Consider the following 27,917-nt stretch of genomic DNA (forward strand, 5'->3'; position numbering starts at 1 on the left):
GGGTCATGTCTACAGCATGCACCTTTGTATCCCAGGCATCCTAGCCAGGTTCCTGGCACATAAGTAATAAGCATTTATCAATATAAGTTAGATGAATGAATGAATCAATCAATCAGTCAGAGGAATAAAGGTGCTGGCCTTGTATAGCTAAGAGCACAGGCTTTGGAAAATCAGGCGAGTGTCGTTTTCACTCATGCTCCACCGCTTTCCAGCTACATGACATGTTTTTATTGACATATAAGATATATACACAAAATTATCTATGTCATAAGTATGTCATGCAAGGAATTTTTACACTAATGAAACATCACCCAGATCAGGAAACAGCACATTAGCAGAACCGCAGAAACCTGCGTTATGCTCCCTTCAAGTCGCTATCCCCTACCCACCCAAGGGTAGACCATGGATGGCATCTGACAAGTTAGTATCCTCTCTGACTCTTATCTTCTATTGGGAAAAACAGTACTTACCACGCTATGAGAATACAATTTAAAAATAATAATGGCATAGTAGTAATAGTAGTAGAAGAGAAGTAGAAGTAGTCACAACAGTACTAGCAGCAGCAGAAGTGACAGTAGAAGCAGTAGTGGTAACATTAGCAGAAGCAGCAGACATGGTAAAAGTATTAATAGTAATAATGGTAACAGAAGTAGCAGTAGTCATAGCAGCAGTAGCAGTGGCAGTAGTAGTAGAAGTACTAGAGAGATACTAGTAGCAATAGTAGTAGTCATAATGGCTAAAACTTATATAGCACTTACCATGTACCAGGCACTATTCCAAGTGCTTTACCTTAACTCAACTAGTGCTCAAAACAACCCTTGTACGTCTGCATGAAATAGGAGAGAACAGGAAGAAGCCAAGGCAGAGAGAAGTTAAGTAGCTTTTACAAGGTCACAGAACTACAAAACCATGGATCCAGAATGCAAACTCCAGCAGGCTGGCTGCAGAGCCTATCCTGTCAGCAGAATCCTCTAAGAACAAGTAGCGTGGCAAGAAAAGATCTGTCCTCCAATATCTGCTCTCTTCTTCTATAATAACAACTCTCAATTTGATAAGCACACAGTCATGCAGAATAAAGATTACACTTCCCAGCCTTCACTGCCGCAAAATGTAGCCAGAGAACTAAATTCTGGACAGTAGAATATAAGTAGGAGCAGGAGGTGCAACTTCCAGGAAACATCCTAAAAGGATGGGATGTGCCTTTCTCCGTCTCGTTCCTTCCTCCTGCTGTTAGATGTGATGGCTAGAGCAGAAGCAGCTAAAACGGGGCCATGAGGTGACCTTGGGAATAGAGGCTCATATGACAGACAAACGAGAGAAAAAGCCCAGGTCTCTCATAGATTGCTGTAGAAAATCTGTACTACTTGTACCTGAACTTTTAGGTAAGAGAGACACTTCTCTAAGCCAATGTTCTTTTAGATTTTATGTCATTGTCAGCAGAACCTGATTGCAATAATGCACTGAGTTATTGCAATTATAATTAATATCACCTAAAAAGATACCTGCAAAACGAATGCCACTTTGTGCTGGACTCGACTTAAAAAAAGAAAAAAACAAAATAAACATGACTTTGGGTAATCCTATAATAGACAAATTTGAAAATAAAAGTAAAGCTTAATTTACTCTGGAAGGCGGTATCATGTCTGGATCATATCAAAAGCCTCTCAGGTTGGCCTCTCTGCCTCTAGTCTCTCACCTCGCCCACCCATTCAGGACACATTTGTTTATCTAATCATCCTTTAAAAACTATTTTCAACCTAAAAATTTAGGTAATTACAATGCCCTATGTGCCTACTTTATGTAAAACACTTTACTATACATTTTTTCTAAACTACACAAAAAAAAATCTGAAACATAAATATTACCCCTTTTCCAAGGACAAGAAAACAGAAGAAACAGAGAAAGTCAATGTCTTTTTTTTTTTTTCCCAGGCCGGAGTATAACGGCACCATCTCAGCTTATCACAACCTCTGCCTCCCGGGTTCAAGAGATTATCCTGCCTCAGCCTCCCAAGTAGCTGGGATTACAGGCACGCGCCACCACACCCAGCTAATTTTGTATTTTTAGTAGAGACGGGGGTTTCTCCATGTTGGTCAGGCTGGTCTCGAACTCCCGACCTCAGGTGATCCACCCGTCTCGGCCTCCAAAAGTGCTGGGATTACAGGCGTGAGCCACTGCGCCCGGCCGAAAGTCAGTGTCTTGTGTGAGATCACACAGAAAGTCAGTGCCAGGGCCAGGATTCAACCACCCCTTCTAGCACCCACGCACTTTCCACCACATGGACTTCTTAGAAACCCAGGCCCCAATAGGTCAACCCTGTGCCAGTCAGTCTGCCAGTTTTTTAAGATTCTCAGACTCTACAAGTTTTCCCGGCCTAGCTTTTCATGGTTCTTCCTGTCCAGTCTAATTTTTATCATCCTCTAACACAAACTTTCATCCACCGAGGCCAGGCTCCTTAGACTCTTCATCATGTGTCCCTACACCAGGCCTTAGTATTCCCAGCTGCAAAATGGAGTAAATCATACCTCTACCTCTCCCAAGAGGTAACATGGTATAGTAAAAAAAAAAAATGCAAAGGTCCTGCAGTAAGGGAAAATTGACTTACATCTAGCTGGGCAAGTTCTTTATCTGTAAAATGAACGTAGAAATTCTTTTTTTTTTTTTTAGATGAAGTCTTGTTCTTGAATCCCAGGCTGGGGTGCAGTGGCGTGATCTCAGCCCACTGCAACCTCTGCTTCTGGGGTTCAAGTGACTCTCCTTCCTCAGCCTCCCGAGTAGCTGGGATTACAGGTGCCTGCCACCACGCCCGGCTAATTTTTTGTATTTTTAGTAGAGATGGGGTTTCACCATGTTGGCCAGGTTGGCTTGAACTACTGACCTCAGGTGATCCACCCGCCTTGGCCTCCCAAAGTGCTGGGGTTACAGGCGTGAGCCACTGCACCCAGCCGCAAGTAGAAATTCTTACTTGGCAGGATTGTTGGGTGGAGTAAATGAAATTTTATTTTATTGTATTTTTAATCTTTAATTTTAATTTTTATTTTTGAGAGGGAGTCTCACTATGTTGCCCAGGCTGGAGTGTAGTGGCGCAATTTTGGCTCACTGCAACCTTCGCCTCCTGGGTTCAAGCAATTCTCCTGCCTCAGCCTCCCAAGTAGCTGAGATTACAGTCACATGCTACCACACCCAGTGAATTTTTATATTTTAGTAGAGACAAGGTTTCACCATGTTGGTCAGGCTGGTTTTGAACTCCTGACCTCAAATGATCCACCCACCTCAGCCTCTCAAAGTGTTAGGATTACACGCTTGAGCCACGACATCCAGCCTGAAATGTTTTTAAATAACCTAAAACACAGTGGACTCCTATAGCACCTTATATTGTTGATGGTGTCACTGTTGTTGCTACTCTTGACTTCTTATAGGTACCACCACTCAGACAACTTTCCTTATAAATAAAGGCAATGGATAATGTGACAGAAAACATAGTAGACAGTCTACACCTGTACAAATGCTAGAGATCTGTTCTCTGATAGCAATCGTGCCAACAGTCTCTGTTAGATTCCAGTGCTTGTGTTTGATAAAATTTTGCATTTCAACTCCCAAGAAGAATCCCACTGTATCTCCCAGGCCAGGTTTTCTGGACAGGGTGGGCTACAGATCACTCACCGATTCCATAGTGAATCTCTTGACGAAAAACTGGAGAGCCTGGAGGCTGAAGATCTCATGTCTCAGCCGTCACATCAGAAAATGACCTGGATGGGGGCAGGACAAAAAGAGGACAAGAGTCATCCAGTGAAAATGGGCAGAAGACATTGTCTCAGACCAACATGGGATTTCATTTGGAGGCTGCACCTTTGTCAGGAATGTTCTTGCACCACAGAGTGGCTGTCAGAAATATGAAGGAAACTACTATTTCAGCTTCCTACGGTGGGGCTGATACCTCCGTCATTGAATCTCTATGCAAGTAAGTGCTCAGGAATCCTTCTGGCATTCTATTTCTAGCTCTACGTTGGAGAGCAATTTACAAGTCATTAACTTCTCTAGACCTAGGCTCTTAAACATAAAATTAAAGGTGCTGATGGATGCAACAGACAGACAGACAGACGCCTGCAGCTGTGTGCCCACGAGAAAGCAAAAGTGTTCACCCGGCAAAAGAAATCAGTTCCAGGATGAAGGCAGATATAGATGAATACACATATTTCAGGACAGCCCCTCTGAACCTGGGAGAGGATTTTAATTAATTCATGCATACCAAAGCTTAATTAATTGCTGAGTGCACAGAGCACAGGAAGTCTGGGATAAAAGCTGTTACATAAGGGAACAGCTTCAATATTTGCAGAATGGAGGGAAACAGAGGTGGGGATATAAAAATATATTGAGCCAAGGGACCTCCTTGGTTTTTATCCAGTGATTCCTAGCTCAGTGTGTCATCTCCATCCAGGGCCAAAAACCGAGGGACATCTCGGTTCCACCATCTCCTTCACCCCTATAACCAATCCATCCCCAATTCATGTCTACTTTACTTCCTAAAGATCTCTCCACTTACCTCTCCCCACCTCCACTGGTCCAGCTCTGGACCAAGCCTCCATCATTCTTACCTGGGCCAGTGCCACTGCCTCCTAACTGATCTCCCCTCATCACCATTTCTCCCTCTGAAATCTAGTCTTCCATGCTGAAAGCAGAATAATCTTTTGTGTGTGTGTGTGTGTGTGTGTTTTACCTTTTATTACAGGGAATTGTGTACAGACATAAAAACAGAGAAGTGTATCATATACCATCTAAACCCACCACCCAGTCTAATCACATTAACCCATAATCACACCCACCCCATCCAAACCCTCATCCTTCCTGCCCGTGCATTATTATTTTGAGGAAATTTCCAGATATCTTATCATTTCGGTCATAAATATTACCGCATGGATTTCTAAGATAACGTCTTTGGAAAAATATCACTGTAAAACTACTACCATATCTTAAAAAGATAGCAATAATTCCTTGATATCATCAAATATTCACACAATGTTCAAATTCCTAATACTCTCATAAATGTCAAACATGGTGTTTTTAACAAGTGTTTTTTTGAAAAAAGAAAAAAAAAAAACCCAGATCTAAGTAAGACTGACACTTAACAATTGAGTGATATGAAGAATACAATTTTGAAAACACCAATTTGATTGTGTCATCCCTCAACTCTCCACCACTAGGTTAACATTCCTCAATAGCTTCTCAGTGCTTTAGAATAAAAATCCAAATCACTGAACATGTTCTGACTCTTGCTCACCTATCTGACCTTATCCCTGTCTACCAGGCACAATGCTGCAACCATAGGACATTTTCTTTTTCTTTTTAAATTATTATTATTATTATTGTGTGTGTGTGTGTGTGTGTGTGTGTGTGTGTGTGTGTGTGTGATGGACTTTCGCTCTTGTTGCCCAGGCTGGAGTGCAGTGGCGCAATCTCGGCTCACGGCAACCTCTGCCTCCCAGGTTCAAGCAATTCTCCTCCCTCAGCCTCCCAAGTAGCTGGGATTACAGGAGCCTACCACCACGCCCGGTTAATTTTTTGTATTTTCAGTAGAGACAGGGTTCTGCCATGTTAAGCAGGCTGGTCTCGAACTCCTGACCTCAGGTGATCTGCCCGCTTTGGCCTCCCAAAGTGCTGGGATTACAGGTGTGGGCCACCGCGCCCGGCCTGTAGGACATTTTCTTAGATCCTGGAACGTGCTGCAGTTGTTCCACCACAGGTCCTTTGCCCATGCTGTTCTCTCTGCCTGGAAGGCTTCCTCTCTCATCTTCTGTGCCTAGGTAACTCCTGTTCTTCCTTAAATATTATATTCTCAGAGAAACTCTGCACCTTCAGATTAGATCGTGGAATTTATCTCAGTTTTTAATTATGTTTTAATGTGAAGATTGATTAATATCTGCTAATTTTCTTCAATTATAAGCTACATGGGTACAAAGATTGTGTCTGCATTTGTTTATTGGTGTATGTTGCAGTACCAACTATACAATGCCTGGCACAACAATATTAATAGATATTTGTTGGATAAATGATCAAACTACTTCTTTCAAACTTAGATGCCAATAGTAATTGAATCTTCCTGAGCACTGAACCACAAATTTAAATTAGATGAGGAACTGACAAGCTTATCTTAAAATGCATATGGAAATGCAATGGACTCAGGATAGCCAAAACAATCTTGAAAATGAATAACAATGTTGGACTTCTATTTCCTGACTTTGAAACCCACAAAGCTAAAGAAATCAGGACAGTGTGGTACTGGCACAAGGATAAGCATATGCTATCTTTCAGAATCAAAGATCATGATCTTCCTATAATACTGACCTCTAGAACCCAACTTTACTAAGCACATGCTTATGAGAAATAAGTATGTGTTACTTGCATACATAGTCAATGCCTTTCCCAGCCCACCCCTCAGTTTGTTATTCCTTTGCTTTTCCTTGCTTCACCCAAGCGTGGCAGCTGAGTTAGTATGGTAGACTGGATGAGTCTTCCCACTTCTTCACTTCCAACATGACTATGAACTACACATTTCTGCCCTTCGTCATGGGACTTTGTAGTACATCCCACTAGAGTCAATGGTGTTTACTTCCCTGTCTCACTGGATTCTAGACTGGATCACTGACTTGCTTTAGCCAATGGAATGTGGCTAGAAGTGACAGTGTGCTGGTCCCAAGTCTATCCCTCCTGCCCTCCTATGATGCACCACAAAAGGAATATGTCTCCATAGCCACTGTCTGTTGCTGCCTTTTAGTCTGAACTCAGATCAAAGGAATGTGGAGCAGATCGGAATCAACCACAGGTCCAGCATGAACCAGCCATGCACAACCTAGATCAGCTAAACCACAACCAACCCCATAGATCCTTGAGCATGAAGATATATATCTGCTGTCAAACAAGCCTCTGAAATTCTGAGCTTTTTGCTACTCAGCAAAAACTGCCTAATTCACATCAGAATATTAATTTATGAACACCAAGTATCAACACAAATCGGGAAAATGAAAGCCATGCATACAGACAGCACAAGTATGATGACAGCTACTCTTGCAGAATTCTCACCTCCTTGGTGCCAACTGGACCCACACAACAATCCTGCAAGGGAGACACTGGGCCAGATTTATAGATGAAAAAATCGTAACTCACAGGATATGAAATAATGTGTCCAAGACAGTGTGTGGCAGAACTAAGATCCTGACCCAGGTGGTCTAATAAACTCCAAGCCAGGCTTCTTCTGCATAAAACATAAAAGGGTCCTGCAGATGCTGTCCCATGAGTCTGTGATGCACCAACCTACCTCCACTCTTGTCCCATTCCTTCAGAGCATCTTCATGACAGGCTGCTGGGGTGGGGGGAAGGCCACTGGGCCTAATTATCAAAAGTTCCAGTCCCAGATCCACCCCTATGGAGAGCTTCACCCTTGTCAGTGAGCCTCTTTAGCCCTCAGGTTTATGAAATGAGGTCACTAATCCCGGCCTGGCCTACGTCACTAGACCGTTGTGAACCTCTGGGGAGACGGAGTGTGAAAGAGCTGTGTGAGGTGTGACACCAAAGTCAGTTCACATCCTGCTGCCTTGACTCTGAACTCACTCGAAGTAGGTTAGCAGCTACGTCTATGTCCGTACCTCACCCACGGCACTTGGAGACCCATTTGATGCTCTGAGAATGATTTTTTATTCAAACAGAGATTATTTCTTGCCAGTTAAGAAAGTAATCCAGGTTCATCAGAAAAAATATTAAGGCATAAAATAAAAATCAATTATTATCCCAATACCTGAAGATAAATACTGTTCCTATATTAAGGCCATTTCATCTCTGGGACTCGTTTGTTTTTTTTTGTAAGGGTGAAACAAAGAATACATTTTGATTACCATAATTTTCTTAGAAGCAGGGAACTACCCTGTGCCAGGGACTGCTCTTGCTGCCTAAAGACACAGCAAAGAACAAAACAAAAGAAAGTTTATGATCTTAAAGTTTATGATCTATAAATTCATTCATTCATTCATTATTTTTAAAATTCCATAATTATGGGTCACCCACTACATACTGGGCACTGGATGATGATGATGATAATGACAATGACAGCTTCCTTGCCAGATCCTGTACTCTAACAGTATGACTTATTAAAAGTTGCCCCTAGAACAAACGCATCTGGGTTAGAACGCAGATTATGAATCTCTAATGAGTTATTTATCCTTTCATAATTTAGTTCTCTCTTTTTTTTTTCTTTTTTTTTGAGACAGTCTTGCTGTGTCACCCAGGCTGGAGTGCTGGAGTGCAGTGGCACGATCTCAGCTCACTGCAACCTCTGTCTCCCAGGTTCAAGCGATTCTCCTGCCTCAGCCTCCCAAGTAGCTGGGATTACAGGCATGCGCCACCATGCCCAGCTAATTTTTTGTATTTTTGTAGGGACAGGGTTTCACCATGTTGGCCAGGATGATCTCGAACTCCTGACCTCAGGTGATCCACCCGCCTCGACCTCCCAAAGTGCTGGGGTTACAGGCATGAGCCACTGTGCCCAGCTTAGTTCTCTCATCTTTAAAATTAGATTTCCTGTTCTGTGGAAGCTATACTTGGAAAATTAGGGACTTAAAAGAAAACAGATCAAACTTATTTTTATGATGCTATTCCTCTTAAACTATCAGAAGCTCAACTTGTCTAGTCCGAGCTGAAATTCCACCTCTTCTAGGAAGCTTTCTCCAATGTTGCCAGCCCAACAATCTGTCCATTTCTGAACTCTTACAGCACAGCTAGTAAACGTAAGGAAAGTACCTACCTCATGCAGTCATAGCAAGAATTAATAAGAGAACATGATTAAAGCACTAAGCAAAAAATGGTTGGCTCCCCGTAACCAATGAATGCCTGGGAGCTAGCTGTGGTGGTAGTGATATTACTGCCTCATTTAATCCCCACACCCATCCTAGAAGCAGCAAAAACTTAGATGTTGAAGAACTCGTCCAAGGTTATGTAGGTTATTGCTTGGGCACCTCAGGCTCAATCCCACTAGGGGACCTTCTGAGAGACTGTGGACAGCACACCTCAGAACTGCCCCGCCGAAGGGAAAGGAATCTGGGGCATTTACCCATCACCTTCCATCCCTCACTGCCCAAACACAACCAGGTCATAAGTCTCAGGCTGAGATGCAGGAAGCCCTCTGTGTGAACCAGCACTGTCTGCGGTGCCTTCCAGGGAGTGCTCAAAGATATGAGCAGAGGAGTGGCAGCATCTGTACACAGACGCTTAATAAATATCTGTCGAAGGAGTGAGTGAGCAACGTCTATCAACCCCCACGGTCTTCTGTACAACCTCTCATTTCCCGCTACCACCAGCAACAGAAGATTTAAAGCACCTGCCTGCTGAAGTGAACCAGAATTCATTACCCTCAAGCATCACATTTGTTACCACCCACGTTTCAGCTTTTCCACTGAAATTCTGTTCTATGACTTACAGTTTGTCAGTCAGGACAGCGATTCCTGATGCCATGCAGGATTCGGGGACATAAATCATTTGGTACATAAACCCTTCTTTATTGCCATTCCTCAAATAGGTGTTTTGTATTCAACAGAAGTGACTCCACGAATGCTAGGATTTGTATCCTTTTATAGAGGATGTAATAAACTCTTGAGTCATCTGCAGCTGGCTACAGCTTGGACAATTTTTTCCCCATAATATCACACCAAGCACTTTTCCTATTTACTGATGTAATTCTTTCCTGTTCTGTAGAAGCTGTACTTAGAAAATCAGAGACCTAAAGAAAATAGACCAAACATATTTTTGTGATACTATTCCTCTTAAGCGATCAGAAGCCCAACTTGTCTAGTCCCAGTTGAATTTCCACCTGTTCCAGGAAGCTTTCTCAAACTTTCCCAGCCCAACGATCTATCCACTTGTGAACTCTTACAGCACTGCTAATAACCACAGCAACCCCTTATTGTTGTTTTATGTGTCAACTTAACTGGGCTAAAGGATGCCCAGATAGCTGGTAAAACAGTATTTCTGATTGTGTCTGTGAGGCTGTTTCTGCAAGAGATTAGCATTTGAATCAGGAGACTGAGTAAGGAAGAGCACCCTTCCCAACGTGAGTGGGCATCATCCCATCCATTGAAGGCCTAATATTAATAGAATAGAAAATAGAAGGAAGGGTGAGTTTGCTCTCTACCTGAGCTGGGACATGCATCTTCTTCTGCCTTTGGACATTGGTGCTCCTGGTTCTCAGAACTGCAAACACAGACTGGGATTTACACCATCAGTTCCCCTGGTTTTTAGACCTTCAGGCTAGGACTGAATTACACCACTGGCTTTCCTGGTTGTCCAGCTTGCAGATGGCAGATCAGCCTCCATAATCAATTCCACTTATTATAGGGATGAGCCAATTCCCTATAATAAATCTCCCCTTACATATATCTTATAAGTTCTGTTTCTCTGAAGAACCCTTTTACATATCAGGCCCCATCCTAGGCACATTCATTAAATCCTACAAGGAACTCTGAAAGGAACTGTGATTGTCTGCATTTTAGCTAAGGAAACTGAGGCTCACAGAAGTTATATAACATTTCCCAAGTCATACAGCTGGTTAGTGGTGGTGGATTCAGAACTCAAACTTGAAAGAGTTTGATTTCAAAGCTCAGAACTTTATCTGCTGTGCTAAGCAAGGCACTATGGAACATGACCAAATACACCCCATTTGGTATCATTTCCTGATTGTTCATAAAGGTAAGTCCAATCTCCTCTTCTGGCTGGATGTGGTGGCTCATGCTTGTAATCCCAGCACTTTGGGAGGCCAAGGTGGGTGGATCACCTGAGGTCAGGAGTTCGAGACCAGCCTGGCCAACATGGTGAAACCCCATCCCTACTAAAAATACAAAAATTAGCCAGACATGGTGGCGGGTGCCTGTAGTCCCAGCTGCTCGGGAGGTTGGGGGCAGGAAAATAGCTTGAACCCAGGAGGCGGAGGTTGCAGTGAGCCAAGATTGCACCACTGCACTCCAGCCTGGGTGACAGAGTGAGACTGCGTCTCAAAAAAAAAAAAAAAAAAAAATCTCCTCTCCTGTGGTGATTCTTGAATGTAAATGTTGAGACCATCTGAGTTGGTCATGCGGATTTTGTACTAATTGCTACGTCTTTCAGTTTCCATATCTGCTGGCAAGCAACAAATCCTGCCTCCCTACCAACCCTGATCAGCCCTGAGTTTGGTATCTGTAACCTCGGGCCAGGTAACTTTGGACTCCTGCTGTTTTTCCTAATCCCTCTTCTCCCTGGCTGGCATGCATGTGTTTGAGATGGGCCCTTCTGCTAACTGTCGGTTCCCAGGATTATCCCATAGGCTATGGTTCAGAGAGATACAGAGGAGACCCTGCAGAAGCCCACTCCCTGACAATGCCGAGGCTGCTGGACCTTAGCTGTGGCCCTGCCCTCAACTGCCCGCCTCATTTGTTGGTTCAAATGATAACAATCAAAGATGGTTTGGGTCTTTCCTCTCCAAAGAAGAGGTCACTGTGAAGGACCCACAAGCCAAAACACCAGAACCACTGTCTTGCTGGTTTATAAATTCATGACAACTGTGACTGTATGTCTTAGAGCCTACTCTGAGTATATTGCAGGCTCTGGGCCTGACAGTGAGGAGGGTGAGTTGAGTAACACAAGGTCATTGCCCATAGAGAGCTCACAGTCTGGTGGGGCAGGGACAGGTATAGAAACAGACAGGATGAACGGTTGTCAGTGATATCATCTGAGTGTGAACACAATGTCAAAGGACCTGCCTCCCAAACATCTCGTAAGTGCCTACTGCATGCTTTTTTCCATTGGCTACAGCTTCCCACAGTGAGAATTATCTGCTGGGAAAATGCGTCTATTCATCCACTAATATATTGAAAAAAAATATTAAGTTAAATATCAAAGAAGTATTGGTTAGCAAAACGGACATGGTCTCTGCTTAAGGAATAAGACTTTCATCAAATAACCTCACCAACGACAAGAAAAAGGACACGTACTGGTACCATAGGACCTACCTACTATAAGTGATTAATAAATCCTCAGCATTTAAAAAAGTTACATCCTAAGAATTCTATGAATCTTAAAATAAGTGAATGACAGAGAAACAGCCTTGGGACCCCAAGAAGAGAAAAATGAAATAAACTTGTGAGTTCTCAAGTTTATTCTAAGCCCGGAAGCAGGCTAGGCTCACTCACTAGCCACGCAATCCACTCCTCATGCCAGCAGGAGCAGGCTCAACCCAGTCTGTGCCACCACAAACGACACATTTCTTTCAGGGTCCCTTGGGAAGAAGCGCAAGTGTGGAATGTGAAATCCAAGGGAGCCTAGAGTCTCTTGTGCTGCCCACTGTGTGATCATATCGTCCAGGTCATTTCAAACCACCTTGAGTTCACTCTCAGCAAGTATGCTGAGCGCAGAGCCGTCTGGGAAGCTGCTCCCTTGTGCTGCAGCCCAGGGCTGGGAGAATTTCCCAAGCACTGCAAACAGGAGAGCCCTTGGGACAGAAAGACACATTCCAACACAGGCTCTCCCACCTCATTTCCGGCTGATCTTGAGTGACAAAAAATCACTTCTGGGAACCGGTGTCATCTTCTTTTTCTGTTTTTTGAGACAGTCTTGCTCTGTCGCCCAAGCTGGAGTACAGTGACGCAATCTCCACTCACTGCAACCTCCATCTCCCGGGTTCAAGAGATTCTTCTGCCTCAGTCTCCCAAGTAGCTGGGATTACAGGCGTGCACCACCATGCCCAGCTAATTTTTGTATTTTGAGTAGAGATGGGGTTTCGCCATGTTGGCCAGGCTGGTCTCGAACTCCTGACCTCAGGTGATCCACCCTCCTTGGCCCCCCAAATTGCTGGGATTACAGGCATGAGCCACTGAGCCCAGCCCTGTGTCTTTTTCTGAAAAATAGAGATGTCTGCAGACTATGATGATGCCCACACACAATGCCTTGACACTCACAGGTCATTACAGGCCAGGTGCATCTTACTGCAAGCAACACCTGCCACTCTGCCCCAAGAGTTTGCTCTCAGCCACCAAGGCGCAGGCTGGGAGTGCCAGGAAATGAATGCTTTTAGCTGTGGCCTTCAGACGAGGATGAGTGGAAATCAGGAAACAATATCCCAGCTCCTTGCCCTTTGGTTCTGACAACCCTGAAAAGCCCCCAGAGGAATGAAAGCCCAACTGCCTGCCTTATAAATGCCTAATGCCCTTCATTGGCTCCTTCTCTTTTCTGTCTCCCTTCCTCATTCCTCCACCTGTGTTTCCTTGGATCACCTCCCTAAGAAACTATACATGCTCCAATATTTTATCAGTGTTGGCTTCTTGGGGAAACCACCCTAAGACAAGAATGATGATACTTTTAATAGAGTGTTGTTAGGAGGAAAAAAAGGAGGTTGTATAAGTGTGAGAAATGCCAGCATAAAGCAGGCGTACAATGAACAACTGCCACTATTGTGACAACCCAAAACTAGAAATGACATCTGCAGCCCAGGGGCCTGACTCGGTGGCTTCCCAGCAAGGCCAGCGCCATAGGCATGTTTCATGTGGCTGGGCATCCTGTTGGCGTCCACTGACCACTGTCCCAGTGACAGAGAGAATACAACCAAGGCCTGGAAGTCACCTTCCAGGAGCAGCACCCCAGTGTCCCAGCCTCCACCCTGTCCAAAGAAAAGGGAACCAGGATGGAAAGGGGTCTGCATGGAATGGGGTTTACTCCCTCACAGGAAGCCCCTATTGTCCAGTGCTCACCAGGTACCACGCAGGCCCTGGATGGCTATCAGCCACATCGCCCCTTTCAATCACGCTGAGTCTTCACCGAGCCCGGAGCAGTGAGAGGCACAGCTAGGAATGTCATCCCACTTTACAAAGGAAACAGCAGCCCTCACAGAATAAATGACAATTGTAATAGAATAAATAATAACAGGTCTGACAGAGTTTGGATCTGTGTCCCACTGCAAATTTCATATTGAATTGTAATCCTCAGTATTGGAGGTGGGGCCTGATGGGAGGTAACTGGATCACGGAGGTAGATTTCTCATTAATGATTAGCACCATCCCCTTGTTGCTGTCCTTGCCACACTGAGTGAGTGACTTTCCATGAGATCTGTCATTTAAAACTGTGTGGTACCTTGGTCTCTCTCTTTCTCCTGCTTTGGGCCATGTGATGGCCTGTTCCCCGTTCACCGTCTACCATGATTATAAGTTTTTTGAGGACCCCCAGAAGCGGAGCAGATGCCAGCATCACACTTCCTGTACAGCCTGTAGAGCCATGAGCCAATTAAACCTCTTTTCTTTATAAATTACCCAGTCTCTGATATTTCTTTATAACGATACAAGAATGACCTAATACAAGCCTAGCAGAATAAATAACAATTTTTTTTTTTTTTTGAAATGGAGTCTTGCCTTGTCACCCAGGCTAGAGTGCAGCGGTGCGATCTTGGCTCACTGCAACCTCCACATCCCAGGTTCAAGTGATTCTCCTGCCTCAGCCTCCTGAGTAGCTAGGATTATAGGCACGCGCCACTACACCCAGCCAATTTTTGTATTTTTAATAGAGATGAGGTTTCACATGTTGGCCAGTCTGGTCTCGAACTCCTGACCTTAGGTGATCCACCCACCTTGGCCTCCCAAAGCGTGAGGATTACAGGCATGAGCCAGCGTGTCCGGCCACAATTTTTAAAAATAATAAAGCTAGCATATATTGCATGGTTATTATGTGTATCTGACACTAACTACACAAGCAATAACTACTTTAACCTTCATAACAAACCCAGGAGACAGGTATTGCTGTCTGATTTTACAGAGAAGGAAACTGAGGCAAATACAGGATGAGTATCTTGCCAGAGTTTTTATAGCTAATAAATGAAACCTAGATCTGTCTGATTACAAAGACTTATCTTTCCTTTAAATCTCTCCAGCCTTTCAGAGCAGGGCCAGCCTCAGGAGAGGTCTCTGCTGCATGTATTTCCCTTCTAGTTTTAGAACTATAAAAAGATCTTTAACACACTAACAAGACCAGCCTCGCTCGAGCTCATTCCTAACACCTAGGAGTAGGTCCAATTAACATCAACCCCACTTGATCACACTCTTTGTAATTACTTTATTTCCGCCATTTCATGATGATCACATTTTCACATTTTAGCATTTCTGAAACAGGACGTGTCTTCCTATCAATAAAATATAACGTGGCAGGACTATTTTCTCTCCCAACACTGTTATGATATCAATAATGCATCTTGAAATCAAAGGCATCTCAGAATCAAAGGAAAAGTATATCTAAGAAATGTTCAAACCTCATCAAGATAAAGCCCACATCAGGCCTTAGAAGACTGCAAGTTTGAAAAGTGAGGAGCCTGAATCATCTCCTTCAGACCTCCCAAAAAATCCATCAAAGCGTATCTGTCCCTGCATAAAGTGTCACCCCACACAGGAGCCCACTACCATCTGTCTGGGACTCAGAAATCTCATAGAATCCCTATATATCTGCATTTTTAATTAAAAGAAAAGGAAATCAATTGCTCACTTGTCAGTCCACAGACAACACCTAACAAGTGCCCATTATGTTGTAAAAATATGAAATATATATCTGACTGCATCTTCTATTTTGCCAGATTCATTCATCCATTCATTCATTTATGTAACACTCCAACAGTTGCCTACTAGGAGCCCATCCAAGTGGGGCACTTTCCTCTGGTGTAAGGCAGACAGGTGAATCAATGATTGCTAGTACCTGCAAGAACAGAATTTGCTACAAAGTGGAGAAAATAATGCAGAGGACTGGATAATGAGTGGCTTCATGGGGGAAGTAGTAGCAGCATCTAGTTTTGAGGATGAACAGGAGGACACCAGACAGAAAGGTAGGAAGAGGGAATTCTGATTGGACGGAATGTAAGTTCAAAGGTACAGTCTAAGAAAGACCTTTCATTGGATGAATGTTTGCTGACCCATCTGCCATGTCCAAGGCACAATGACGATACTTCCAGAATGTTAAGATAATAATTGTGTGTTGTTTCAAGCCATTAAGTCTGTACTTTCATCTAAAATCTTGTTACCACCCATACAAATAGGCAGATTTGCATTTAGAAGGTTCTCGACCTGAAAGTTGCACGTGAAGCAGAAGGAAAAAGCCAAGATTTTAGAATTAGGGGGCTAGAGATTAAGAGTCCTGGTTCTTCCCTCTACCAGCCTTGGGCAAGCCACCTTACCTCTCTGAACCTGTTTTCTCATCTGTAAAACTGGCATAATAATATTAAACTCAGGTGCCTGCTGTGAATCAGGCCTTGTGATTTCCATCCAGAAATACACACAAAACTCATGCTTCTCTTGCCAATTATTTGGCCCTCTAGCCTCAAAATATTGCAAATGTATCAGCCAAAGTACATGATCTATTTAACAATGAAATTTTTTTCTTTCTTGATAATACATCAGAATGTCATATTTATCAGGGTGGGAATACTGCTTGTTCACTTCCATAACTCCTCTTTTTTTTTTTTTTCAAGACAGGGTTTTCCTTTGTCACCCAGGCAGGAGTGCAGTGGCACGATCTCGGTTCACTGTAACCTCCGCCTCCCGGGTTCAAGCAATTCTCCCGCCTCAGCCTCCTGAGTAACCACGATTATGGGCACACGTCACCATAGCCCAGCTAATTTTTGTATTTTTAGTAGAGACAGGGTTTCACCATATTGGTCAGGCTGGTCATGAACTCCTGACCTCAGGCGATCCCCGCCATCCTGGCCTCCCAAAGTGCTGGGATTACAGGCGTGAGCCACCGTGCCTGGCCTACTTCCATAACTCTTAAAATGCCTACTGTACAACAGGTGCTCAATAAATTATCTGTTGATGAATACATTAACAGAATTAGACAAAAACAAATAAGGGGAGCATCAGGAAGACTTCTACACACATTGTCAGAATGGGAAACTGGGGATGCCTTTTAAACTATAGGGAAATTCAGGCTGAGATAGAAGGATAGCTTGAAGCCAGGAGTTCAAGGCCAGCCTAGGCAATATAGTGAGACCTCATCTCTAAAAAAATTTAAAAACTAGTGGGGTGTGGTGGTGTATACCTATAGTCGCAACTACTCTGGAGGCTGAAGCAGGAGGATCACTTGAGCCCTGGAGTTTGAGGCTACAGTGAGCTGACTGTGCCACTGCACTCCAGCCTGGGCAACACAGCAAGATCCCATATCTTAAAAAAACAAAACAAAACAGCCGGGTGTGGTGGCTGACGCCTATAATCCCAGACTTTGGAAGGCCGAGGCGGGTGGATCACCTGAGTTCAGGAGTTCAAGACCAGCCTGGCCAACATGGTGAAACCCCATTTCTACTAGAAATATAAAAATTAGCCGGGCATGGTGGCAAGTGCCTGTAGTCCCAGCTACCGAGGAGGCTTAGGCAGGAGAATCGCTTGAACCCGGGAGGCGGAGGTTGCAGTCAGCCAAGATTACACTCCAGCCTGGGCAACAAGAGCAAAACTCCGTCTCAAAAAAAAAAAATTACAGGGAAATATTCATGCGACCTAAAATTGGCCCTTCCACTGAAAGTCCTACAACAAATTACTTTTCAGCCAACCCTGACAAAGTCCTGTGACTGAGGAATACCACTGTTCCAGTCCTCAAACATCTTTCTGAAAATCCATCTCCGTTTCTTAGAAATTTTACTGCCCGTAAACTTAGAAGGATCAGCCAATTTCCACAAGACTCCTTTTCAAAATGAAGTTTCCCCAGAGTCTAGACTCCCTTTTAATGAGGTTTTAAATATTTTCTATTTCAACAGCTGCTTGTCTCCCAGGCACAGCGGGCCACACCTGGACAGGATGCTAAGCCTGGATGCAGCTGACTCACCACAGACCCGACGCCCCTGCCCCACTAGTGTCGCCGACTCCGGAGGACAAGTCGCTGATGTCAGGGTGCCCATTAGAATGGAAGGCCCTTGAAAAATCCCCAAGTAGGCAAAAGAGCATTGTAAGCAAAGCAAACCCACACTCCATCTCTTCCTCCTCTCCAGAGAAAACTTCAGGGAAACAAGACGCTGCAGCTAGCAGTGCCTGGCCTAGTAAATGTTTGTTGAATGAATTAATTAATGAATGCCTAAACAAACAGCCTCATGCCAAGGCTTTCTGGGCACACACGGTCATTTCCCATCAGAGTCAGTTCCCAGCTGCCGACCAGTCAACACCATCTAATCAGAGCCACGGATGTCCTGCAAGTCACTTGCTTTGCAACTATCTCCAAAATAGGTGACCCTGACCGTCATCTTCTGGGGATTTCTGTAAACTAGATTTCTCTTAGAAATCAATCAAGGCTTCTCACCTTTCCGAACCCTATTTCCCCTGAATGATAGACAACTACAAGGAATTAGTCTGAGGCAGAATGCATCAGTGCCCCAAAAAGGGGCAGGTGATTTGGCTCAGCTACCTGCTTTGGCTACCACCTAATGGAGAGCCCGTTGGCTCCTGGGAGACTCAGATGCCACAGTGGTAAAACAGAAATCATAATGCCCACATCCCACAACCACTGTGGGAAAGAGCATCAGACTTCCCATCTAGTATCACGGCAGCCTGAGCTGGTGGGTCCACCTTCCCTCTTCTGTTATAAACACATCAAATCTTGAATGACTATGACCCAAATGGGACAATACATAGCCAAATGGAAGAAATAAAGGCCACAGCTCCCAGTACACACATCTGTGTACATTTGCATACACACATATGGACAGGCAGAAGTGCAACCCACGTCCAACTGCGTGCACACATACACACATGCAAAAGTGCAACCCACATACAACTGCACACAAACACACAGAAATACAACCCACGCACAACTGCACACAAACACAGAGAAGTGCAATCCACGTACTACTGCACATAAACACACAGAAAACAACCCACGTACAACTGCACACATACAAACACACAGATATATAACCCACGACCAACTGCATGCACACATACACACATGCAGAAATGCAATGGAATGCGTGCAGCAGCAGCAGGGCTGTTCCCTGTGGGCCCATGGAAAGGATGCTGGGCGGTTCCCAGATGCCCTTCCAGGGTCCCTTCCAAAGAACTTCATGTGCTGGGTTGGGACATTCCATTGTCAGCCTGTTTCCTCTGTGGAAGCAGTTTTCTTGGCTCGCTCTGGCACAAGTGATACAGGAGGAAAGAGCAGTCCCTTCTCACAGTCCAGAGATTGTTGTGAAAAGGAGTCAGGCCGGAGGGTCCGAGTTTGCAGAACCCATACCTAGACATGTTTCATGAGACAGAAAACCCCACAAGTCCTGGCTTCAGGGGAAAAAAAAAAAAAAGGAGAGGGAAATGTATAGGCTGACAAAACTGACAAGTCCAGGAATGATGGAAATTTAGGCCTGGCTAAATTCAAGGGCTCAGAGGATGTGGTCAGGGAGAGGTTAGTCTTCATCTGTTGGCTCTGCATTTCTGTTCAGGGAAAGGGTAGCATTTTCAGGGAGGCTTTGACCAAAGGGGCCACTGGCCTTCAGGCTTACATCCAGACACAATTCAGCAATCCCTGCAGGAAAGCCTCGCTGTGCTGCTGGTTCTAATACAAGTCTCAGGATTGACTCTAACTGTTCATCCATCCTCGAACTAATTTCTGTGGCCAGGGGCTGGAACACTCATTGGACTAGCCGGGTATTGCTTATGTGCCCAGATGGACACGGGGAGCCAGTTAGCTCCATAGGAGACCCACAGACCAAGGGAGGGGAGGAGAACTTGCCCCAAGGCCACAAGGACAGAAGAAAGAGGAGAGGAAAGGAGATAGTGTAAACCATAATTTTTATTAGAGAATAAGGTAGCAATCAACTTCAGCCTTAAATACAACAAAGAGGAGTGTAAGTCTTTCTTTGATATTTTTTTTCCAATAGCTTTCTTGACTTACAATTCACATACAATTCATCACAATTTAAAGTATAAATTTCAGGCTTGGCGCAGTGGCTCACGGCTGTAATCCCAGCACTTTGGGAGGCTGAGGCGAGTAGATCATGAGGTCAGGAGTTTTAGACCAGCCTGCCCAACATGGTGAAACCTCATCTCTACTAAAAATACAAAAATTAGCCGGGCTTGGTGGCGCATGCCTGTAAACCCAGCTACTCGGGAGGCTGAGGCAGGAGGATCACTTGAACTCAGGAGGCGGAGGTTGCAGTGAGCCGAGATAGCGCCACTGCACTCCAGCCTGGGTGAGAGAGCGAGACTCTGTCTCAAAATAAATAAATAAATACATACATACATAAAGTATACAGTTCAATGGTTTTTAGCAAAATTCACAGAACTGTGCAACCATCACCACAATCCATCTTCATCACCTCAAAATGAAACCCCGAACCCATAAGCAGTCACTCCCCATTCCACCCTCTACACACCCCAGGCAAAAATAACAATATAACCTTCGTCTCTATAGCTTTGCCAATTTGGACAGAATCATACAATAGTTGCCATGGAGTGTTTTTTTTTTTTTTTTAATTATTCTTTCTTTTGTGGTACATTCTACAAAAAGATCTCCTTCCCTAAACTCCTAGCTGAACCCTGCCCTTGTGGCTCTGACAGGGTGAAGTCTCACTGCCTGGAATGGAATCACAGCCGTGGAAGGGGCTTCAGTTCATCCCTTCAGTGACATGGGCCACAGAAGGAAGGAGAGGCTTAGGAGACCCTCCCTAAGAGGGCTGGGAAAAGGCAGAAGCTGGGAATGGTGCTGCCCACAGGCCTGAGCCGAACATGGCACATTGGACCCTGCAGCCAGGGCAGGGCCCCTTCCTGGAGGCCTGGGTCCCGCACGCGTTGTCTCACCCCAGCCGGCGCGTGGTGGAGCAGAAAAAAGCCAGGCTTTAGTCAAACAGATGGTCCAAGGACTCCCCAAGGACATGGCACTATGGGTTTTCTGCCCAGCATCCCTCCTCATTCCTGATTTCAACTGGGATCTCCCTTCCCATGAAGCACATGTGCCTGCAGTCCCAGGTGTGGGCCTCACTGACTTAAAACCATCCCCATCGTCCACCACTAATTAGTTTAGAAAGAATATGTAACCCAATTGGGGTCAATAAGACGTAAGGCTGGAGGTTTCTGAGAAAGCTCTTTTTCTTTTGCCCAGAAGTTTTTGAAATGGTGTTTTCTCTCTTCTTTTGGATGTTATAAGAAAGATGTGAAGCTAAAAATGGCTGCAGCCGATCTCACTACCAGTCTTGGGGAGATGCCAACATAGGAAGGATGAACCCAAAGAACAACGGGAAAAGGAAGCTGCGCTGCCACTGTGCCAGTGCCTCTCCACTGGTCCTCCTTTTTCCGTCCTACTCTGCACCCCAAATTGCCCTCAGGGACTACTGCAAGGGCTTGCTCCCCCTCTGCTACAGGATGGTTTTAGCAACAGGGAGCCCCAGCAGAAGACTGGAGGGAGGGAGAGGGAGGCTGAGGCATTCGATCTCCTCCCTGGGGCTCCCTCTCTAGCAGTCACTGTGAAACGGCTGCTGGCCTCAACCCAAATTTCAGCTCTGGCCAGGGCTCCTTCGCACAGCCCTCGCTGTCTCCAATTTCCAATAACTCTTCCTCCTTGCTCCTCAAAACTAGGCACACACAGGAGCCTCAGGGCTTTGCCATCCTTGGAGCTTCCCTATACCTGCCTGAACCACCTTCTTTTTTTTTTTTTTTTTTTGAATAGAGATGGGTGTCTTGCTATGTTTACCAGGCTGGTATCGAACTCCTGGTCTCAAGCAGTCCTCCCATCTCTGCTCCGCAAAGTGCTGAGATTACAGGTGTGAGCCACGGCACCCAGCCAACCTGCCTACACCTTCTTAAAGATCTCTTTATGTGGCCAAAAAGCAGGTGAGAAGATGTTTAAAGGCATTAGTCATTAGGGAAATGCAAATCAAAACCACAGTGAGATAAAACCTCACACCCACTAGGTTGGCCATAATGAAATACACACACACACACACACACACACACACACACACAAAATAGCAATAGCAAGTCTTGGGGAGGATGTGGAGAAAGTGGAACCCTCATACATTGCTGGTAGGAGTATAAAATGGTTCAGCTGCTTTGGAAAAGTCAAAAAATGGGTTATCAGATGACCCAGCACCTCCACTCCTAGCTGTATACCTAAAAGAAGTCAAAATGTACATTCAAATAAATACTTGTAAATGAATGTTCATAGCAGCACTATTCACAATGGCCAGGAGGTAGAAACAACCCAAAGTCTATCAGCCAAGGAATGGAATGGATAAACCAAGTGTGGTAGAGCCATACGATGCAATTATTCAGCCATAAAAATAAATGAAGTACTGAGACCGGGTGCGGTGGCTCACGCCTGTAATCCCAGCACTTTGGGAGGCCGAGGCGGAGGGATCACTAGAAGTCAGGAGTTCAATACCAGCCTGGCCAATATGGAGAAACCCCGTCTCTACTAAATATACAAAAATTAGCCGGGCATAGTGGTGCGCACCTGTAATCCCAACTACTTGGAAGGCAGAGGCAAGACAATCACTTGAACTTGGGAGGCAGAGGTTGCAGTGAGTCGAGATCGCACCACTGCACTCCAGCCTGGGCAAAAAGAGCAAAACTCCATCTCAAAAAAAAAAAAAAAGTTGTTTCATTCATTCCTCTTAACACCAAATTATAAGCCTTCCCTCATTGGCAGTAATAATATCTACTTGGTAAAATGGGTATCGGGTTCAAATGAGGAACATACAATGTAGCCACTAAGCAGGCAGGTTCTGTCACCAGCTTGTTGGGCCCGAATCTCAGCTCTATCCCTTACTAGCTGTGTGACCTTGGGCAAATTACTTCAAGCTTGCTTGTCCTCTGCCTCTCTCCTCCCCTCCTACCAGCAACGGTCTTAGTGTTCCGCATACGCTGGGTACATCATCATCATCATCATCATCATCATAAAAATTACAGTGTCTAGGCCTTGGATCTCTCCAAACTAGGGGTGGGTAAATTATAGTCCTGGTCACAAATATCACTTTATCAGGAGTTTTGCTTCTCCAAGCCAAACATTCCCCAACCCTTCAACCAAGCCTCAGAGGACAAGGTGTTGAGCTCCACTCACCATCTGTGGCAGCACTGCTAGTTCACCAAAACTCTGTTTCCTCTTCCTCCTGGGTGCATGGCTAGACTACACTTCCCAGACTCCCTTGCAGCTGGGTGTGACCATGTGTCAGAGTTCTAGCCAAGGAAAGAGACAGAAATGCTGCATGCCATTTTTCAGGCCAAGGTTTTTAAGAAGTAGGTGTGCTTTCTCCAGGCTCCTTCCCCCTTCTGCCAGTGGACGCTGACAGCAACAAAGCTCCAGGGGGCAGCAGGGCCACAGAATGTAGCAGAGGCCTAGGTCTATGAGCCACCACATGGAGGAGAGCCTCCCACCGAATTAGAAAAACACATTTTGGGCTTTTACATGAAGAAGAAAAAACATTTATTGTGTTTGAGCCAATACACATCATGGGGACTATTTGTTATTGCAGTTATTATCACTGTATTACTAACTAATACACCATCCCAGTCTCCTTAATATGCATCTACTGAATTGAATTACAGAAGGTTTCATTAATTCTTCCAAAAAAGGTTTCACCTGAATATCTACTATATGAGAAATCCTGGGGGTTCCCAATAAACATAATATAAGAATATCTGCTCTCAGAAAGCCACAAAATAATGGAGGAGACAGAGGTATGAACAAAACAGACACTGAAATGTACAAGGTAGAGGGGGTGGGCCCAAACAAGAAGGTAGTCAATTCTACCTGGAATCAGACTAGTCAGGAACAGCCTCCTGGAAGAGGGGAATACTCCAGCTCAGGATAAGGAGCTCATCACATAGACAAACCTTTCAGGCCTTCAGAGACCAACCTGAGCCACAATCTGGAGGCCTGAGGGGGATGGGCACATCTTCAACAACAGCTGCAGGTGGAGGAAGGGGAGGAAAGGGAAGAAGGGGGCATGGAGATGAAGCTGATGAGGACTGTGAAGCCAGACCATCACAGGCACCTGGTTGAGGGTCCAGGAGCATACAAACTGTGGCTACAGAGAAACACTGATTTAATCTAATCTATCCCTTTCCAGATGAGGCCTGACTTTCTAATTCCTTGATAGAAAAATAAATTCCCAGGTTCGGATCACCCACGCTTCCTGGCTCCTGCTCCCTGGCCTGTGCTTGTCTCTTACACAGTGTACTTTCCGGCCTTCTCACTTGCCTCGGGCTTCTCTACGGTTCCTCCTAAACTGTCTCTGTCAAGATTCCATTGTCCTTAGAAATCCAGATATTTTTCCGATAATCTCTATCCTTTCTTCCCTATGTTCCCAAAACTCTCTCCCATGGATCAGCCTCTTGGAGGGGATTCATACTTCTTGAAGTAGGCCTGGAGATTAACACCCATCTTGGCAAATCTTGGTTCATTTCCCATAACGGGGACTGGAGCCAGGGGAAGAGCAAGAGGCTTGGTTCTGGGTTCAGAGCAAGTTCTGGGTTCAAATCTCCACTGTCATTTGTGAATTCTGGGACTTCGAGCAATCCAGTAAACAGGCTGAAGCCTCAGTTTCCTTACCACTGCTGCCTTCTAACATGAAAGGATAAAGATGGATCCGGAAACAACCTCAAATATCCAACAGCTTCACCTCCAACACTTTACAGAATAGGAAATTGAGGCCCTCAGAGGTTGAGCAGCCTGAGGTCACAGTTGGTGGCGAAGTCAGGTCTAGAATCCAAATCTATGTAAAAGGACAGTACCAAGTAATAGAACTAAATTGCACCAATTAGCTTCGGTCAGTTTACAACAACTATTACAATCCATATTTATACCTTTTTTTTTTTTGGCTGGAGTGCAGTGGCGTAATCTCGGCTCACTCCAACCTCCACCTCCCAGGTTCAAGCGATTCTCCTACCTCAGTCACCTGAGTAGCTGAGAAATATGTTCAACTTTAGCATTAAATTTTAAAATGCAAATAAAGAACATTTATCTTTGGTCCATCAGTTATGCAAAAATTAACATAATTGATAATGTCTGAGGCAGGTAAGAAATGTATACTTGCAAAATTGCTCATAGAAATACAGATTGGTAAACCTTTCTGGAGGGTGACTTGGTAACATGTACAACACTTGAAAATGTGCCTACCCTTTGTCCCAGAAATTCCAACCTCTGGGAATTTGTCAAAAGTAAATATTTGGACAAGTATGTACATTCAAAAACTAGAAACAACCTAAATGTCCATTAAAAAAGAACCAGTCGGCCGGGTGCGGTGGCTCAAGCCTGTAATCCCAGCACTTTGGGAGGCCGAGACGGGCGGATCACGAGGTCTGGAGATCGATACCATCCTGGCTAACACAGTGAAACCCCGTCTCTACTAAAAAATACAAAAAACTAGCCGGGCGAGGTGGCGGGCGCCTGTAGTCCCAGCTACTCGGGAGGCTGAGGCAGGAGAATGGTGTAAACCCGGGAGGCGGAGCTTGCAGTGAGCTGAGATCTGGCCACTGCACTCCAGCCTGGGCGACAGAGCGAGACTCCGTCTCAAAAAAAAAAAAAAAAAAAGAACCAGTCAAATAAATTATGATCTACCCATGGCCAGCCAAAATGATCATGTAAATCTGTATTTATTCAACATGGAAAGAGAGTCCCTATATATTAAATGAAGGCATAAGTTGAAAAGAATGTGTAAGATGTCACTGTTCACAAAAACTATGTGTCTGTGAGTGTATCAGCATAGATAGACAAAAGTGGTCAGCTCGCAGTGGCTGGATAATTACGGATGATCATTATCTGCCTCTTTATCTTTTCTTGTTCTTTCTAAATTTTCTGTTGGAGTGTTTATTATGTTTACATTTTGGGGGAAAAAAAGGAATTGTGCAGAAAGTAGATTAAAGGTTACCTAGGGCTGAGGGAGGAGAATTGGGAAAATGGGGAGTGACTGCTAATGGGTATGGACAGAGTTTTTTTGAGGAGGGGGTGATGAAAATGTTCTAAAATTGACTGCAACGATGGTTGCACAACTCTGTGAATATACTAAAAACCACTGAATTCTGCAATTTAAATGGTGATTTGCATGGTATGTGAATTGTATGTCAATAAAGCTATTACAAAAATATAATTTAAAAATGGATAACGAAATTGTCAAAGGCCTTGAGGTGAAAAAAAATCATAAATGTGAGCTGAGCTTGAAAATGGGAAAGTGGCATAATATCTTCACATGAGACTGTGGCTGCCCATTCTCTGTTCTATACAGGCAAACTCAGTCAACCAGAATTTCTGGAAACACTGTCTGGGATCTCCTAGCCCAGGAGGACTCTGGCCCATCTCCCGCCTATCAGTCTGGCGGTCAAGCACCCCCCCACTCTCCTGATGCAATTATCCACATGCCTCTGCCGTGTAGACAAGCCTCAGAGAGCACTCCACTTCCCAAGAGCCCTTCAGCACTGCTGATTCAAACAGTAACAGCTCTCTGACTTTGCTCTTCCCTTCAAAAAGCCCAGAGGCTATCTTGTAGGCTCAGGGTTTTTTGTTTTTTGTTTTTTTTTTTAACAATTTAATCTTCCCCATGACATGCTGGGATTGGAAGAGACACTGGCGGGAACCAGTGACCTTCTCAGCAGGTGATAAAAGGGACCAGGTGCATTCATTCATTTAAAAGAGCACTTCCCGAGCACCTACCAGGTAGCAGGCCCAGAGACAGGTACTGCACTTACAAGAATGGACAAAACAGGCCGGGCACGGTGGCTCACACCTGTAATCCCAGCACTTTGGGAGGTCGAGGCAGGGGGATCACACGCTCAGGAGATCGAGACCATCCTGGCTAACACGACGAAACTTCCTCTCTACTGAAAATACAAAACATTAGCTGGGCGTAGTGGCATGCACCTGCAGTCCCAGCTACTCGGGAGACTGAGGCAGGAGAATTGCTTGAATCCGGGAGGCAGAGGTTGCAGTGAGCCGAGGTCTCACCACTGCACTCCAGCCTGGGTGACAGAGCGAGACTCCGTCTCAATTTAAAAAAAAAAAAAAAAAAGTGGACAAAACAGTGTGGGTCAGGCCGGACGCAATGGCTTCTCTCTGTAATCCCAACACTTTGAGAGGCCAAAGTGGGCGAATCACTTGAGATCAGGAGTTCAAGACCAACCTGGCCAATATGGCCAAACCCCATCTCTACTAAAAATACAAAAATTAGCTGGGTATGGTAGTGGGCACCTGTAATCCCAGCTACTTGGGAGGCTGAGGCAGGAGAATCATTTGAACCCGGGAGGCAGAGGTTACAGTGAGGTGAGATTATGCCACTGCACTCCAGCCTGTGTGACAGAGTGAGACTCCATCTCAAAATATATAGGTAAATAAAAATACAAAAATAAGCCAGGCATGGTGGTGCACAGCTATAGTCCCAACTGCTTGGAAGGCTGAGGTATAAGAATCCTTTGAACCCGTGAGGCAGAGGTTGCAGTGAGCTGAGATTTCACCACTGAACTCGAGCCTGGGCGACAGAGCGAGACTCTGTCTCAAAAAACACAAAGAGCAAAAAACAGCATGGGTCTCATGAAGCTCATGGACCAGCAGAGGGAACAGACAGACAATGAAAGATCAGAGTGACAGATGTTTTGAAAAGGTTAAGTACAAGGGGATCCTGGGAGCACTGAAGATGGCTCCAAATTCAGTCTTAGGGATCAGATAATGACAGGCTAATCATCATAAGCATTTAAAATGCCTACACTTATGTCAGGCACTGGGCTAGGTTTTAAGGACACTTAAGAAAGAAGACACATTCCTGTTCTAAAAGGGCTGACAGACTGACAGACTTGATGTATAGTATCTCCAAAGTCCTCCCAGTCTCCCTACAATGGCCAAGGTAGAACTGATTCAGTTTGGCCATGGTTTGGATGAGTTGAGGGAGGGAGAAGAAATCCCTAATTTCAGAGTTCAACCATCCC

The 27,917-nt window shown here is 44.8% G+C and overlaps 1 protein-coding gene across 3 annotated transcripts in view; it reads right to left on the reverse strand.

The window, feature by feature from the left end:
* The window catches only part of ASAP1 (ArfGAP with SH3 domain, ankyrin repeat and PH domain 1), a 407,767-nt gene that overhangs the window by 361,294 nt on the left and 18,556 nt on the right, over nucleotides 1-27,917 (reverse strand). For 2 of the 3 annotated variants that reach the window (XM_033203192.1, XM_033203191.1), the window contains exon 2: nucleotides 3,664-3,749. In XM_033203192.1, coding sequence (XP_033059083.1) covers nucleotides 3,664-3,722 — 59 coding nt within the window. In that variant the 5' untranslated portion in view covers nucleotides 3,723-3,749. Of the gene's footprint in view, nucleotides 1-3,663; nucleotides 3,750-27,917 lie in introns of those variants that run through there. The other variant, XM_033203193.1, reaches the window with a different exon arrangement.

Source organism: Trachypithecus francoisi, unplaced genomic scaffold (assembly GCF_009764315.1).
Source record: "Trachypithecus francoisi isolate TF-2019V2 unplaced genomic scaffold, Tfra_2.0 Lachesis_group7, whole genome shotgun sequence".
Classification (NCBI taxonomy): domain Eukaryota; kingdom Metazoa; phylum Chordata; class Mammalia; order Primates; family Cercopithecidae; genus Trachypithecus; species Trachypithecus francoisi.